The sequence below is a fragment of the Argentina silus genome, assembly GCF_951799395.1.
Source record: "Argentina silus genome assembly, chromosome: 3".
Taxonomy (NCBI): Eukaryota; Metazoa; Chordata; class Actinopteri; order Argentiniformes; family Argentinidae; genus Argentina; species Argentina silus.
The window spans coordinates 5,876,871-5,894,626 of NC_139657.1; the positions used below are offsets into that span (position 1 = coordinate 5,876,871).

Sequence of the window (17,756 nt, forward strand, 5' to 3'; positions counted from 1 at the left end):
ATTTTGCATTGTTATATTTTCTTTCTATCATTCAAGCATAGCATTTTCAATAATAAATAAAGTGCTTTTATTTATTTAATTACTTCTCTCTCACCCAGTCTGTAAGACACACATAGTCGAGACCATCCATAGACCCCCCCCCCCCCCGCCCACACCTCCCCTCCCCTCTTCTGAATGAAGGTGAAAGGTGAAAGGTCTGCGAGAGCAGAGAAAAACATGATTTCAGATTACGTCATAAGAGCCGGATTATTGACAAGGCGAAACTGCAACAACAACAAAAAAATAGTCCATTGTGTGCACTCCTTGATTGTACTGATGAAGAGTAAAAGTCATCTTCATCATCTTCATCATCCTCTTCGGCCTGGATGGCACTCTTAAGTCTGATCCCGCCTCTCTCCATTCACCAACGGACTTCATCACCACGCCCCACTTTCCCCTCACTGCCCAATCAGATTCTATGTAATCTCTCCTCGCAGCCAATCCAAGAGCCGTGACAGGTGCTATTTCCAATAGCAGTGTAGGTAGTCACACTTGCATTCAAAACACACTCCAGAGATTTAGGTCTTGTTGTTTTGAGTGACAGGCACTTGAACACCTTTCTGTCCGCTTGCTATGGATACAAGCAGTGGAACAGCAGTTAGTAAGTCACTCAAAGACATTTTACTCATACAGTTTGATCCAACTCAAAGCTGAGTATAATGCATACTCAGATCTGTCCTTGACATCAAACATACTCCAGAATCAGGGGAGGCGAGTGGAGTAGAAATCAAAAGACAGGCTCGTTGTAATGCATGGAATGGAATCCACGAGGAATTCCTAATTCGATTGCATGCATTACAATGAGCCCGTCCTCCGATTTCTACCTCCGCCAGCCTCCCCTGTCCAGTATACTACATCAAGCGCACAGTATATGTATGCATTGCACAGTAGGTCAATCAGACAGATTTACTGCGGTAACTCACCCAATCCATACTTTTCTTTGGCCTCTGCCCGCTCCTTGGCATCAAAGTACCACACTGTGATGGCATAGCTGTGGGACACAAGAGGAGGAGAGATGAGACCAGAGACTCTCAATGGACACTCAGAAGACACATTTAGCCTCCTGCTCAGCACAGAGGAGGTGCAGCAAACGTCCAACAACAGGTGTGAAACAGCAACCACAAGCGGCTGAAACTGAGGTGAAATGTTCAACACTCATAGAATTATGAATATAACTCAACACTTGCCGGTTTTGATCACAAAATGTGTCATTTTTATAATGGCTACATTGTATATCTGAATCATATTATTTCCCATTATAAAAAGCTTCAGTGATTACGTCTCCTGTGCGCTAGTATTTGGTCTTAGAATATGTAGATCCTATAATGCTTATAATAATAATAATTTCTGTACACAGTCTTGTACCCTGATAATTTTATATAAAAAATGATATCTTTGTGTGGTTTCCTGTAAGGTTGATATGTCATTAACAAGACCAGGGAAGTTTTTGAGCAGTCAAATATTTTTATTTTAATGAAATCATTGATGTTGCAAAGTCTCTATGGAGCGTCTTCTGTTACTTCTGGGACCAGCACATCATACCATGACTTCAGCCCCCTATGGTGATCTGAAGGTTAAGGCCGTTGCTCTATAAGGTTGAAAGGTTAAGCCTTTGCTCTATAGATAGTACAGGTCCAACATAGCGTTAGACAGTTCTTTTTAATGATGGGTTAGGGTTAAAAAAATATTTCTGATTTTTTTTAACCTAATAATGGCTTCCTTGACTTTCCTTGACACCTCTTTGGTCCTCATGTTGACAGACACCAACAGCAGACTCGAAGGGCAAAGTAAAAGCCTAGAATCAATACTAGAGATTGACAGCTCTCTTATGCCTGCAAAAATTATGTGATGGAACACACCAGATTAACCCTGTTAAGCCAATTGCCCCATTGCTTTTGGTGCCCTGAAATAGGGGGACTATGCATAAAAAGTGTTGTAATTTCTGAATGATGAAACCAACATGTAAAAAAAATAGCCTTGAATAAAAGCTGACAATCACTACTTTAACCTCCTAGTAATCGTTTGATTCAAATCCAAACTATCGGAGTGTAGAGCCAAAAGAAGAAAAAAATGCTTCACTGTCCCATTACTTACGCAGGGCACTGTAGCTTGGAGGTAGAGGCTGTCCCTGAACCTTCGCACCAATTTGAGCGTGTTCTCGTGTGACTGACATATAGTGGGTGAGAGGTTGCGAGGGCTTGGCAGAGAGAGGAAGTGTGTGTGGGGGCGTTAGTGGGTGTGGGGTTACAGTCCTATATCGGCTCAGGGGGAACTGAAAGCAGAAGCTGCATGTTTCCGTGCACCTCTACACCTCTCTCTGTGTGTCTGTGAAGCGTGCCCATATTTATTGCCTCTTAGCCTCGCACAGCCTACATCATTTATTGTTTTATTGTTCTATTTTGTAAATTTGTAAATTAGTTTTTTCTATTTTGTTAATATTTTGCTATTTTGTAAATGTTTTGTTTTTGTACTTTGCTTATATATTGTTTTTTATGTCCCATGCACCAACCTCACCAAGTCAATTTCCTGAATGTGCAAATATACTTTTCTGATTCTGATTCTGATGTACATACCTACGAAATGAGTTTGTTCTGCAAGTTTGAATGGGTGTTTGTCTGCATTATGTATATGATGGCTGTGGTGTGTGTGTGTGTGTGTGTGTGTGTGTGTGTGTGTGTGTGTGTGTGTGTGTGTGTGTGAGAGAGAGTGTGTGCTTAGCAGTGTGCCCAAGAGGGTGTTTTTTGTTACCAGGTCCTGGCATCTATATGACCTTTGACATATTTTGCATGCTTTACTGTGAACCCCAAAAAAGTATTCCAAATGTTTGTGTGTGTGTCCTCTGAGGAGTGAGGTTGCGTAATGGTCATTCACCGTGTGGCGTAGGCTGGTTTGACCTCGTGTGGGTTCCTCCGGTCCGACCAGAAGATGAGCAGGCGGTCAAACAACGGTTCAATGTTGGCAACCACACTCCGACCCTCAGGGTAGATCTGTAGCAGACCACCCTGAACCTGAGAAAACACACACAGACACAAACACACAGTCAAAAAGGTTTAGTCTCGTAGTTTGTAGGGTGTGTGTAGTAGAGTGTGTAGTAGTGTGTAGAGTGTGTGTAGTAGTTTGTAGGGTGTGTGTAGTAGAGTGTGTAGTAGTGCGTAGAGTGTGTGTAGTAGTTTGTAGGGTGTGTGTAGTGCTCTACCTTGACGTCCCAGTTCTTGTTGAGATAGTAGATGCAAGTGATGCAGCGGCCGTCACCGTTAGGGTTGTCCACGTGACGAATGTACCCCGTGCCATTACCTGGGTAACAGGCCACCATAGCCTGAAGAGAGAAGACAAGTATTACAAGCATGTTCTGTTTGTTTTGTAGCTAAAGACTAAAGAGCAAACCTGACCCTGCACACACCAGACGACCTATGAGTGATGGGTTTTATATGTAGCATGGCCCCTTTAAGACAGCGGCCCGGTTGCTTGAGCTAGCTGCCCGACCAGAACCTGTGACAAAAAGTATTTGAAATACTGGAAAAATACTTTGAGTGTTTGCTTGAGCCTGCTTGGAGTGCCAGATGGGGGGGGGGGGGGTTAATCATAATAATTCAAATGTTTATTTGTAACACACCTTTCATTCGTGCAATCTCAAAGTGCATTCTTGGGACTATTGCGATTGCCGTCATTGTGCACGGCAAACTCAATCAAGCCCAGCTAGGTGTGTGAAATGATTTCATACCATTTAACCCCAAGTATGTCTGGCTAGCAGTGTCAGGTCTTGAGTGGTGGACGGACTTGAGTCCACCTGTTACGCAGCGCACACACAGTGTACCAGGGCAGTGAAACAGGATGCCATGCCTCTGCCCAGGCACGGTAGCCATGTTGCCACCGACATTCCACTGAGTGAGTACATCTGCATCATCCGTGGGAGGTGCACACTGCCCACCAATCAGGTGCGAGTGTTTTTTTTAGTCTGTATGCAGGAGCACTAGCAGAGACTACAGTACACCTCCCCCCTCCCCCCTTTCATCTCCTCCTCCCCCCTTGCCCCATGTGCTGCTCTGTTTAAATGTTAACCCCTTCACTGCTGAGAGATGAAATTCCACACCGTGCGGCACCATGTTCTCTGTACCCACACAGTGGTGCGGTTCTGTAGAGACACAGAGACTGTATGGAGACAGGCAATACAAAGCTGAAGACATCCCCAACAATCATTGGGTTTAAAGGGATAGTTCATCCCAAATTACAAAATCCCATATTTGGTTCCTCACCCTGAAAGGAGTCTATAGACAAGGATCGACTTCAATCTACATTTGGTTCTGTTTATCTGGTAACCAGTGATCACTGATTAGCTAATGGTTCGTATTTAACCAATCAACCAAAAACCAAATGGAAGTCAATCGTACCTACATTTGGCATGTTTGAAATTTCATGCCCAAATCATCCCAAATTGTCTGAAAAGACTCAATGAGTTGATTTAAAGGACTTTGAGACAATTCAGGCATTTCAATCATGCTAATTTAAGTATCATTGACTTCCATTGATTTTTGGTTAAACATGCTAACCATTAGCAGTTAGTGACAGTGCCTAGACAGACAGGACCAAAGTGCTGATTGAAGTGTCCTTCTCCATAGACTCTTTTCAGGGTAAGGAACCAAATATGTGATTTTGTCATTTGGGCTTTTTTTTTTTTAAATATGTTTTTAGGGCATTTCTGCTTTATTGGGATAGAGACAGTAGAGATTGACAGAAAGGATGAGAGAGAGAGGAGGGATGACATGCAAGACGTGTCGAGGGTCGTAATCGAACCAGGAACCTTGCGATTACGTGTTATGCGCATTAGTGTGTGACGCCACTAAGCGCCCCCTGAACAACCATTTTAAACATGAACACACCTCCAACTTGACTATATCAAGAAATCATGTATGATACATGGACGGTTCCAGGTTATCACCTCAGCAAAAAATGCATCACACAAAAGCTACAGAACTGGCTCTTGGCTGTTCTTCAGCCCGGTAGAGGACACTGAGCATTGGAACAGCTCAAGCTATTGTTTTAGGGCTGCTCTGGAGACTGTTCACAGATAGAGTCTCACTAGAGAAACAATGGTCCCACCGCTGGTATTTCCCTTCTAGACCGTGCTAAGGGCTAATAGCCCAGGAGTTCACCGGTTCTCTGGTGGATGTGTCACGAGAGCTCGGACTTCACAATGCTGCCCTGCACGCAACACCAGGAAAGGATAGGTCACCTTAAACTGACACTGCACGCATGAACATTCATGATCACACACACACACACACACACACACACACAGATTTACTCTACTTGGACTGTGGGACATGGCAGCATAACTCAGCTGATCACATTATTTCCTGTGCAGAACAGACAGAACGCAAATTATAAACATGAGAAAAGTTGTGACGGGTTAATTTAAGCGTAATTAAAGCACTCGCTGGTTGAACTTTGGGCTCTGCTGTAGGCTTGTTGAGGGGTGAGATGATGATGTTATAGACACTTCAGCCTGTGGTTAAATGCGTTGCCTACAACTGTAAGTCTAGTAATTATCCATTCCAACATTCGCAGTGAAGTCTTTATTGGCTAGGACAATGGACGTCTTCATCTCATATTCAGCGGGCCCCACCCCCTCACTGTCGGAGACCCTTTTTAGCAGAAGTCATGTGAGCTAGGCCTACTGTACTTTCACAAGACTGTACTTTTTGAATTGTGTGTATGTCTGTGGATACGTGTGCGTGTGCGTGTGTGTGTGTTTACGCTGCAGTCAGTTGAGGCTTAGGAGAGGTCATATCAAGGTCAGGGTGACCCCCCGGTGGACCAGGCTGCTGCTTCTAGGAAGTGTGATGTCAGCAGCACACTGGGAGGTGCCGAGTGGGATTGCCGGGATAGAATGGCTTCTTATGCTTTCATGTTGAGAGACTGTTGCTGACCTCTTTTACAGGGATTTAGATGTAAATCTGAGCTTTTCTTTTTTTTTATTCACGCTGCTAAGTTGCTTAGCAATACAGTATGAGGAGACAGAAGAATGCTGTGAACATTTGTACAGTGTCAACTGAGCCATTGAAGCCAGCTGTCTGAGAGAGTTTTATTGGATATAGCCTCCAGTCGAGTCCTCAACTAACCCCCCTAAAAAAAAAAATGAATCATAGGCTTGAAACTTAACAAGATAGATACTGATAGAAATCAGTTGCGGAAAACCTACACAGCATTTTCGCTTAGTAAAGTGGTCTTGGCCTAGGAGCGGTTTGCAACTGTCGCAGTCTTATTGACCGTAATTACCCACGATTAACATGTATTGTGCCACACCAGAGACAGCACGGCCCTAGCCTGGAGCGAAAACACCAACTCATCAACATACACAGGAAGAAAGTTAGCGACTATTACACACAGTAGACAAATAGAAGAGAAGGGAGAGAGTTTCACTGTCATTCTGAAACAGGCCAAGCTGGTCAATGGGAGAGACCTGAAGAGGTAGTCCGCACAGAGACTGATGAGCCACTGGCGATCTCACTGGAGATCAACCAAGACTACATGTGAACTCAACCAGAGGTCAACCAGAATAAGCAATTCTTCAGCAATGGCAAATGTTCAAATGAGTTCCACATGAATCGACTCAGACCGTGGCAATGCAGTCAACCTTCTACACAGCCCAGAGTACAGTCTGTCAAACAGAAACAGAAACAGCATGACACAAGAATGAGCCCACACGCCTTCTCCTCACTCAATCTCATTAAGGATCTGTGTGTCATAGCCAGACTATTGGGCACCCAACTGCCACCAGCATTAATGCCCTAATTACACTGAGATCTGCTGCTGACACTGTGATGGTCAGGGAGAACAGGCTGTTCTGGAAAAGAACAAAAATAAATGCTGCCCTGCACACCAGGCTGATAAGAGGCATGGAGGAGGCAGGGGTGAGATAAGGCTGAACAAATACAGGGCCTGCCGAGGGGGAGGGAGGGGGAGGGAGATGGGAAGACTGGGTATGTAAGGGTATAGTGCTAGGCTAGGCTAGCTCTGAGCTAGGTTATTGTACAATGTTAGTATGAGCTAGCACTGAGCTAGACTGTTGTACATGTACAATGCTAGGCTAAGCTAGCACTGAGCTAAACTGTTGTACAATGCCAGGCTAGGCTAGGCTAGGGCTGAGCTAGGTTGTTGTACAATGCTAGGCTAAGCTAGCACTGAGCTAAACTGTTGTACAATGCCAGGCTAGGCTAGGCTAGGGCTGAGCTAGGTTGTTGTACAATGCTAGGCTAAGCTAGCACTGAGCTAAACCGTCGTACAGTCCGGGCATTGGAATGCTGAGGTATCGTGGACTACGCTGAGCTACGGAGATTACGCTACATTGAGAGCTTTACAGCGCTAAGGTGAACTGATGTGACCTGTGTGCTGGCCTGTGTTTGTACAGCTGAGTCAGCGGAGAGAGAGGCTGGAGTGAGGACAGACAGTGGTCAGGGATCGATTTTGGATCCCAGGGCACAGCACAGACAGTCTCCGTAGACTATCAGAACAAGCTTCCTCTCTCACGTCAGCATACCTTGAGTAGGATTTCTCTTCTCTTCTCTCTTTTTTGTTTTCACACTTACTATGTGTGACTACGTCGACACCCCCAGACAGTTTCCAGTCCATGTTGCACATTATTATTATTTTTTTTTATCATTTATACAGTATGTGAGAATGGCCACTGACCATGTGTGTTTAAGGCAGGTCTATCTGACCATGTGTGTTTAAGGCAGGTCTATCTGACCATGTGTGTTTAAGGCAGGTCTATCTGTACAAATCACTATCTGTTTTCCTGAGATGTTACTTTATGTTTGTCAGTGCATTCCATCAAGCTACATTTAACCGCGCTTTTCCTCTGCTGCAATTGTGTACTTATTACAGTAAAGTGTCTGTGGGGGTGTCATATGTGTGTGTGTGTGAGAGAGAGAGAGAGAGAGAGAGAGAGGAAGAGAGAAAAAGTAAAGCTGATCAGCCTTGATGAGTCAGGTCTGCTGATGGTCCCAATGTAACCTCACTTTTCCTCTGCTGCAATTTGGTGTGTACTTATTACAGTAAAGTGTCTGTGGGGGTGTCATATGTGTGTGTGTGTGTGTGTGTGTGTTAGAGAGAGAGAGAGAGAGAGAGAGAGAGAGGAAGACACAAAATGCTGATCAGTCATGATGACTCAGGTCTGCTGATGGTCCCAATGAAGCATGACTCACAATAACCACAGGGCTGAGTGAGGCTGTGTGTGTGTGTGTGTGTGTGTGTGTGTGTGTGTGTGTGTGTGTGTGTGTGTGTGTGTGTGTGTGTGTGTGAATGAGAATCATTTGAAAGGCATGAGTGGAAAGTATGTTGTGGCTTGGAGGGGATTTCTGTGTGTGTGTGTGTGTGTGTGTGTGTGTGTGTGTGTGTGTGTGTGTGTGCTTAGCACGGGACACCAAACCGCAGTACGGGTCGCCCTCATAGCGAGTGATTCATCGACTCTTGCTGTACAAAACTCCAAAACAAGATGAGGTCATCAGAACCCGACCCGTCCCTACCCACAGCTAGGCCTCACTCTCCCTGGGCCAATAAAAAGCCCCACTCTCGCTTGCCAGAGTCTGCCACAGAGGAGACACGCACGCGCACAGTGGGATTCAACGTCACACCTGTCCATTTGTGGGAGATTCTCTACATTTCTAAGGTGTGTGATCAGGACAGCAGAATTGGTACACCAGATCCTTTGGAATAGGGCTGCATGATATTGGCACAATATCATATTGCACATATCAACTTTGCCAGATATTGTGACAGCAATATGACTTGATATACAATATATTAAACACTTAGGTGAACACTTGATCTTTCCTCTTGACATGGTTGAAAAAGTGTCCAGGTAAAGAACAGTGTGTGTGTGTGTGTGTGTGTGTACGATAACCAAATGAAACAAATCTTTGCAAGCACAGTAAATGTACCATCTCAAGCGCATTTTTGTTTTATTGAGTGAGTGTCAACGAAAAGCCAATATTGTAGCCTCTCGCGATATGAATGTTGCTTAAATGTTAATACTGCGATATCGATAGTTATACAATATATTGTGCAGCCCTACTTTGGAATGAACAAAACAATTCAGCCTTGTATAAAATAAACAGTTTAGACTATATTAGAACGATTAGCACATCCTTCTCTTTGTGTCTATGTGCAAGCAACTAGCAACTACACTGCTCCTGAATGTGTGTTAGCTGCCAGCTGCTGAATGTGTGTGTTAGTGTTGCCTTTGTTTGTGTGTGTGTGTGTGTGTGTGTGAGTGTACTGTATGTGCGCTAGAGTTTACATGCCCCCCCTATCCTGCTACGCACCGCGGAGCTCTGGGAGGGGCATCTGAGGACACACTGCAGCAGACGCTTTCATTATGATACGGCTGCTGCTGCTGCATCGCTCACTCTCTCCTTACCTTCCTCCTCCTCCCCCTCTCTCTCCCTCCCTCCCTCCCCTCCCTCTTCCCATCTCTCCCCTCCTCCTACACGATGTCTACCCTCCTATCCCCTATACTGAATCTCTCTCTTCTTTCTTTCATCCCCTTTCTCTCCCTTCTTCATCCCCCCTCTCCCCTCTAATTCCACCTCTCTCCCGCCTTCCTCCCTCCTCTGATATAATACAGTCTTGTGTGTGGTGTTTGGATGCGGCTAGAGTTGTTAAGACAGAGCCTAGAGATGTGGTGGCATTATTCTGGCTCCCTAAAACACACACACACACACACACACACACACACACACACACACACACACAGCAGAGCTGCGCTCTGTATGGTCCTGTTACCAAGGAAACGGAGGGGAACTATTTTGGCAGACCAGCCAAAGAGGGCCTGATAAGACGCAGGAGAAAGGCAGAGAGAGAGAGAGAGAGAGAGAGAGCTGGGTGGGATGGGGGACAGAGAGAGAGAGAGAGAGAGCTGGGTGGGGTGGGGGACAGAGAGAGAGAGAGAGAGAGCTGGGTGGGGTGGGGGACAGAGAGAGAGAGAGAGAGAGCTGGGTGGGGTGGGGGACAGAGAGAGAGAGAGAGAGAGAGCTGGGTGGGGTGGGGGACAGAGAGAGAGAGAGAGAGAGAGAGCTGGGTGGGGTGGGGGACAGAGAGAGAGAGAGAGAGAGCTGGGTGGGGTGGGGGACAGAGAGAGAGAGAGAGAGAGAGCTGGGTGGGATGGGGGACAGAGAGAGAGAGAGAGAGAGCTGGGTGGGGTGGGGGACAGAGAGAGAGAGAGAGAGAGAGCTGGGTGGGGTGGGGGACAGAGAGAGAGAGAGAGAGAGAGCTGGGTGGGGTGGGGGACAGAGAGAGAGAGAGAGAGAGCTGGGTGGGGTGGGGGACAGAGAGAGAGAGAGAGAGAGAGAGCTGGGTGGGGTGGGGGACAGAGAGAGAGAGAGAGAGAGCTGGGTGGGGGACAGAGAGAGAGAGAGAGAGAGAGCTGGGTGGGGTGGGGGACAGAGAGAGAGAGAGAGAGAGCTGGGTGGGGGACAGAGAGAGAGAGAGAGAGAGAGAGAGCTGGGTGGGGTGGGGGACAGAGAGAGAGAGAGAGCTGGGTGGGGTGGGGGACAGAGAGAGAGAGAGAGAGAGAGCTGGGTGGGATGGGGGACAGAGAGAGAGAGAGAGAGAGCTGGGTGGGGTGGGGGACAGAGAGAGAGAGAGCTGGGTGGGGTGGGGTGGGGGACAGAGAGAGAGAGAGAGAGAGCTGGGTGGGATGGGGGACAGAGAGAGAGAGACAGAGAGCTGGGTGGGGTGGGGGACAGAGAGAGAGAGAGAGAGAGCTGGGTGGGGTGGGGGACAGAGAGAGAGAGAGAGAGAGAGCTGGGTGGGGTGGGGGACAGAGAGAGAGAGAGAGAGAGAGCTGGGTGGGGTGGGGGACAGAGAGAGAGAGAGAGAGAGCTGGGTGGGGTGGGGGACAGAGAGAGAGAGAGAGAGAGAGAGAGCTGGGTGGGGTGGGGGACAGAGAGAGAGAGAGAGAGAGAGCTGGGTGGGGTGGGGGACAGAGAGAGAGAGAGAGAGAGAGCTGGGTGGGGTGGGGGACAGAGAGAGAGAGAGAGCTGGGTGGGGTGGGGGACAGAGAGAGAGAGAGAGCTGGGTGGGGTGGGGGACAGACAGAGAGAGAGAGAGAGAGAGAGCTGGGTGGGGTGGGGGACAGAGAGAGAGAGAGAGAGAGAGAGCTGGGTGGGGTGGGGGACAGAGAGAGAGAGACAGAGATACTATAGAAAAAGTGAGTAAAAGACGAGGGGACAGAGAGAAAGAAAGACAAGACAGGAAGGAGAATGGAGAACGATTGTGACAAAATTGGTAGGGGAAGAAACGGGATGGAGGGACATTTTGGAAAACAAGAACTGTTTTGATAGAAAGCGCGAGCGAGGAAAGCGAAACATCGTGAAGTACAACAATGTTGGTGGTGCAATGACCTTGCAATACAGATGCCCCCCCGCCTCCGCCTCCCCCACTCTGTCTACTGCTCCATTCACACAGTAGTAACTAGATGACCATGTCCAGAATAGACAACAATAACAATGTTGCCCAAAGAAATCATGGATCTGCTATATTCTCTATACATTCACTATTTGTCTTTAACATAGGCTTGGGTTTAGGATGAATAGGTGAATGAATGGGTTCGTAGCACACTAATGCGCATACCACATAATCGCAAGGTTCCTGGTTCGATTCCGACCCTCGACATATCCTGCATGTCATCCCTCCTCTCTCACCCATCCTTCCTGTCAACCTCTACTGTCTCTATCCCAATAAAGCAGAAATGCCCTCAAAGTGCCTCACTTCCATCCATCCCAGCATGGCCAGATAGTGTCAAAGCCTTTTCTGATAGTGTGGAGCAGGGAAGGGTCCCTCCTCTATGGCCTTGCTGTTCAGTTAAAATGCTCTATCTACTGTATCTTGTTAAAATGGATGAATAAGTAAATTAACTACTACTTAGATAATTTAGAGTCAGGCATAAGGTTAGGAACACGATTAAGGTTAGGGCCATATATGTATATGTCATAAAGATAATACATTTGCAGCCGTTGCTGTTTAGCAGTGTGGCCTGACAATGCAGACTGCAGAGGACGACAAGCATGACCTTTGACCCGGAGCCAGAATAGCAAGTTCTTCAGAAGAGCAAAGGTTGTTGATCTCAGGTAGATTGATGTGATGTCCCTGTTCAAACAACGGGGGGGGGGGGGGCCTGCTTGTTACGGAAAGGATGTCACTGAGAGGGCTTCACTTGGACTCTCTGACTGGGTCACTGATTTAAGATGGTTGTGGTCTTCATACTTTCGGAGGGGAGAGAGCAATGACAGCCCACACACACACACACACACACACAGACACAGACACACACATACGCATGCATGCTGCACGTGCACACTCACAGTTTCCCTGCACTGCTCCCCATGTAAATAAGTAAACAGCCCTACATACACACCCACACACACACACACACACACTGACACACACCCACAAATCAGCCAAGACAAATCTATCCCTTCCGTGCCATGCTTTGACAAACCGAGGCCAACTGAGCAGGACAGAAGGGTGTGTCTCCTGTCAAACCAATAAGCTGAGCTCCTCCATGACGAGAGTCCTCTGTGAGGGGGGTGGGGGGTGGGGGGGGGGGGGGTGGAGCCCAGACGTACCGTGACAGCTTTGGCCCACTGAACACGAGGCCTACTACTGCCACTACCTCTCACCATCTCAAACACACAACACGCTGAATGAAGTACCATACCCTCTGTCTGTGACTACCCTACGATGCTACTACTATGGCTCATAAAATGGTCAATTCTGACTACTATCACCACACCAAATGTGGACATTTGTCAATATGATTTTGTGGCACCCTAGACCAGGGGTTGGGTAACAGAGTCTAGACAGTTCTGTAATGGCTAACTCTACTGCTGGTGGTGCAAGAGAGGAGGCAGAGAAAGAGAGAGAGAGGGGGGGGGGGTGGAGCGGGAGAGGGGGGGGGAGAGAGAGAGAGATGGAGGAAGAGCATGGCCACAAACACACACACACACACACACACACACACACACACACACACTTACCGAACCAGCTACAAGAATGCCCCTTGTTTGTGTACGGGTGAGCGATAAGAGATTGACAGAGTTATCTTCAAAGCCACTGAGAGACACTGATCTCATAGCAGATATCTCCAGAGCTTCAGCTGTTTACCAGTGTTCTATATGGGAGCTAAGCCCACAGCTCCCTGAGCTTAGCTCACTCCATAGGATAGCTATGGGCTAGCTAGCCTAGCAGCTAGACAGAGGTCTGTTCAATCACTCATATCAGCCAAGGGGCAGACAGGATGACATAACTGGCACCTACACTGTGATTACTGCACCACAGATCTGCCTACGACAGCTCAGGATCAACACGGCGATGATGTCATCAAGATGAGACGCCACACTACACTACACCACACCACACCACGCCACACCACGCCACGCCACCGCACTGCTACTGTACACCAGTGTCTTGAAGGACCTAAACGACACAGTCCTGTTGCTCTCACACCTTCTCACCTCCCCCGGCCGCACCCACCTCCTCCCCTAGCCCAAACCCCCCTCCCCTTTCTCCTCTCCTCACCACGGTGCACTCGTTGAAGACAGAGCCCCCTGCTCGCCCCCTTCTGCTCTCCTTCTCGTTCATTCTGCAACTTCCCACTGCTCCTCACCTCAGTGCACCAACATGCATAAGGAGTGTCGCAGTCCACCAGCTTCCGCAGTGTGACAGCATAACAAACATTCTGACAGTGCAAGTATTTTTTAGTGTTATCCAGATATGAAAAGTCACGCCCGCATGTTCGCCATTGACAGTGTAGTCCTCGTCCACCCCCACACCTGCTCTCCTCCCCCCTCTTGAGGCCCCCCTCATCCTCCCATCTCAGTACTCCACCCTATCCCCCTCACCTTGGTGCGCCCGTTGATGATGCAGTCCCCCAGCTGCCCGCCGGCAGCACTGTGCATGACGGACTCGTCGACGTGCGCCATCAGCGCGCCAATGCCCTCGCAGCCCGGCTCATGCCCCTCCACCCATGCGATCTGGTCCCCGCGGATGTTCCGCGAGGGGACGCTCCTCTGGCTCACCAGTTGACCGCCGCAGAACCTTTGGCCGCGGTTCAACGCCTCCACCTCCTCCAACACACGCTCACCCAGCCGTGGGCCCAGGAAGCTGTCCTTTACGCAGATGCCATAGTACTTCATACAGGGCACGATGTACTGCTGGGCGATGGCCTCCGCTGACCATCCGGCCACTGCCCGTAGCGGTAAAGACGTGACACCGTTGTTGGCCTCCACCGGGGACGCCTGCCCCGGCACGGCCGAGGGACCCAGCGGCGCCACCTTGTGTCCGTTGTGGTGGAGCTTGCTGTGGGGGTTAGGGTCGGTGGAGGAGGAGGAGGAGGGGTGGTGCTGTGGGGTGGTGGTGCAGTGATTGTGGTTGCTCTGGTTACTGCTGTTGCCGTTGGCAGCAAGCGGCGCGACCGCCCTGGCAATTTTGGAGGGCTCCGGTACTCTGTGGACGTCGATGCTGTCCACCACCCGTCTCTTTTTGAAGTCAGAGATCAACGACTCCACCGGTCCATAGACCATGCCCACAGATCCTAACCCTGACTCCACTGAACCCCCAAACCCGTTGGGCGTCCCTAACCCTGTGTCCCGGTTCTCCCCACCTCTCCGCTTTGGATGCATCAGGAGCTGTCGAACCCGCAGGTCACCGTTGGCTCTCCTCAGCAGGAAGGGACATTTCTCCTGAACTGTTCGGTCCCCAGTCTCTGTGAGGCGGGGTCGACCGTTCGGTGTCTCCGCCAACCCTATCAACTGCGGGGGGTAACAGTTTGGTGTCTGCGCCAAAACCCTGCTGCTGCTGCTCACCTCAATAGTGGCGGACGGAGACACGACCCCACCGTTATACAGCGGCAGCCCGGTTTCCGACTGTTTCTTTAATACCGTGGTCCCGGGGGTTACGGATGCAAGACCCGCCAATAACTCCGCGGCCGTGGTGCTCCCCATCGGCGCCATGCAGTAACCGTTAAGTCGCATGTTATTGTTGCTCTGGAAAGGGTCCTCAGCCATTCCCAGGGGAACGTGGTGTCCTTCGTTTATCTCTCTCGCATGCGAAGCACCAATACTGCCGGGTCCGAGGGAAGAGCTTGGATTTAAAAGGTCCTTGTGTTCCAAACTCTCCATTTCATCTCGTCTAGTGCTGGATGCGCACGTAGCCCACGTCCTCGCCTCATTTTCTACCAGAGCCACAGCGCGAGAGCGAGCGTGAAGCACAACTGTCTTCGCCGCGAGAAAGGAGCGGTGCCACAGCTTGAAAAAGTTTCACATTGAGAAGTCCACTTGGCTCCGTTTTTTCTTTTACGTTGTTCTTTCATTCATGATGTCTGTGGGTGTGCATTTGTCTTCTATTTGCTGAGATGATCCTATAACAAATAAAGTAGCTTTGAGCATTCATAACGGAATGTGATGACCATCATGAAACCACCTCAGTCTATAAACACAATATATTTCATATCTGGAAACTGCCTAATAAATATTCTATTCCTTCCGACGGTAAATCGGGTGGTAATAGTATACATACTATACATACTACAATAGTCTATGTCATAGTATACTGCTTATAATTTGAAAACACACGTGTCTGTAGTGCTTCCATAACATTAATAGTCTACACTTCTATCAAAGTAATTGTAATGACTTTGAAATATGTTTAAATAGCCCACAACGATAATAAAAGACAAAGTATATCTGTCACTAGAATGATGCTTACCTATCTGTCACGCTACAGCGTACGTGACTGGCTGAGTATGTGTCTTATTTCCGGGATTGTCTTGCTTGTTCCATTGTCTTTTCGGTAATAAATGTCCAGATATGTAGACCTATGTCGGTTAAATCTTTAAATAGATGTTAGTGACCGAGAGGGAGTACCTCTTCGGCCGTGGAGATCTCCCCCACCAAAAGAGTACGCTCCGCTCCGTTTTACCACCGTGTCTCTCCGCTGGTTACTCCCCCAGCGTTTCTCTCTCTCTCTCTCTCTCTCTCTCGCTCCCCCCTCTTGTGTCCATGAACGACCCTGTCAGTTACACGTGCACATAAACAAGTCATGTGACTCCGAAATACTACACAAAATACCTTCCCATCCAAATGCTGTGAGGTGCTATAGATAGTAATGTTTGATGTGTCTTATAGGAGGAAACACGGGAGAAACCGTCTCTGTGATACAGTGTAACTGCTTTGAGGAAGTTATGTATCATGTACTTGGCAACAATGTGTCACATTCCTGTTTATAAGGGTTGAGTCCAAAATAGTGTTATAGTCATTGGACATAATGTGCCTCTATATATAACCTAAAACGAGGATATTGAATTTGAGGATGTTCATATTTAGAACTGGGCCTAAGTGTTGAATTACTGTAGGCTATAATGTGATTCGAAAAGAAAGTAAAGTTGCCTGACAAACCGTACAGCGATGATGTGTTTTGTCCACAGGTCAAGTCAACATGTTTTTACCATGTGCACTGTAGTATGCCTACTGTGTGTGTTTTACAGGAGGAAATGAGATAGTGAGACCCAAAAGGGCCAGTGGATTAGTGCACCACACTGTGGGATTAACAGACAGGGAGGTGTTCTGTCACAACAGCGCACGCTACGCTCATCTGCTCCCATCCAGGGGAAATGTGAGTGGACAGCAGTCGTGTGGAGTGACTGGGTAGACACACACAGGCACGTGTGTTATGTGTGTTATGCACACGCGCACGCGCACACACACACACACACAATCTTTTATTACACTAACACATTCATAACACAGATACCCAAGCGTAGAGGACAAACTCTGGCATATAGGACACAATTACCAAATTACGCAATCATGAAAACCTACAAATCAGTCAGGTGAATTATGTCATAACAACATGGATCAGTAGGACAATGTATGTATTGGAGTCAATTACCAGTACTTATTTTTGAGAGAGAGAGAGGGGTTTGTGTGTGTGTGTGTGTGTGTGTGTGTGTGTGTGTGCTGTGTACATAAAGACAGTAGTGACAATTTGCCCAAAAATACAAACTACCCTATAAGGGATCTCTGGGAGGTTGTGTTAGTAAAAAGAGGTGACAAAAAGGATATAATTCAAAGTTTTGAATGGCATAGACACTCAAGACCCATGTTCTACTGATGGAGAGGAAAATCCCCACTGAAACAACACACATCCAACACACAATAAAGCTACTATGAACCAAGTACACCATTCACAAGGCTGACGCTTTGGAAAAACCCAGATGTCTCAAGGACATGATGACTTCATAGCATTATAAAACAGATTGTGTAAATCGATGATGGAGCCACCTTGACCTACTTTCACTTGTGCGCCTATTGGTGGTTAAAGTGGAAGAACACCTTGTTTTTAGAGGGTGGAGTCGGTGCAGGAGCATGTGTGGTGATTTCTGAGAAATATGACTTATGATTAGCTCAAATCAAATCATGACAAATACTTTACTCAGGAAATCCACTCCCACGAAGGCCAGGTTTTAGTAGTTGTTATTCCAGGCTTATATGCGCTGTGCACAATAGCCTGGGGACGGGGTGAAGCTTGTAATGACTTGAAGTAGGGAGAACTGATTCTGGACCAGTGTTTATAGAGGCTGATAACCTCCAATAAGTCTGGGATGACAACAATAACGTAATTCTGTGCTTTCCATACATTGTGTTCGAAAGATGGTAGAT

The 17,756-nt window shown here is 47.8% G+C and overlaps 1 protein-coding gene across 1 annotated transcript; it reads right to left on the reverse strand.

The window, feature by feature from the left end:
* Positions 1-173: 173 nt before the first annotated feature.
* egln2 (egl-9 family hypoxia-inducible factor 2) lies at positions 174-16,142 on the reverse strand. Its single transcript, XM_083667343.1, has 6 exons — positions 15,805-16,142; positions 13,941-15,457; positions 3,236-3,355; positions 2,911-3,047; positions 963-1,030; positions 174-610 (listed from the first exon to the last, which is right to left on the reverse strand). Exons 2-6 carry the CDS (start codon positions 15,216-15,218, stop codon positions 558-560), a joined length of 1,656 nt encoding a protein of 551 aa, XP_083523469.1. The 5' UTR covers positions 15,219-15,457; positions 15,805-16,142; the 3' UTR covers positions 174-557.
* Positions 16,143-17,756: the final 1,614 nt, after the last annotated feature.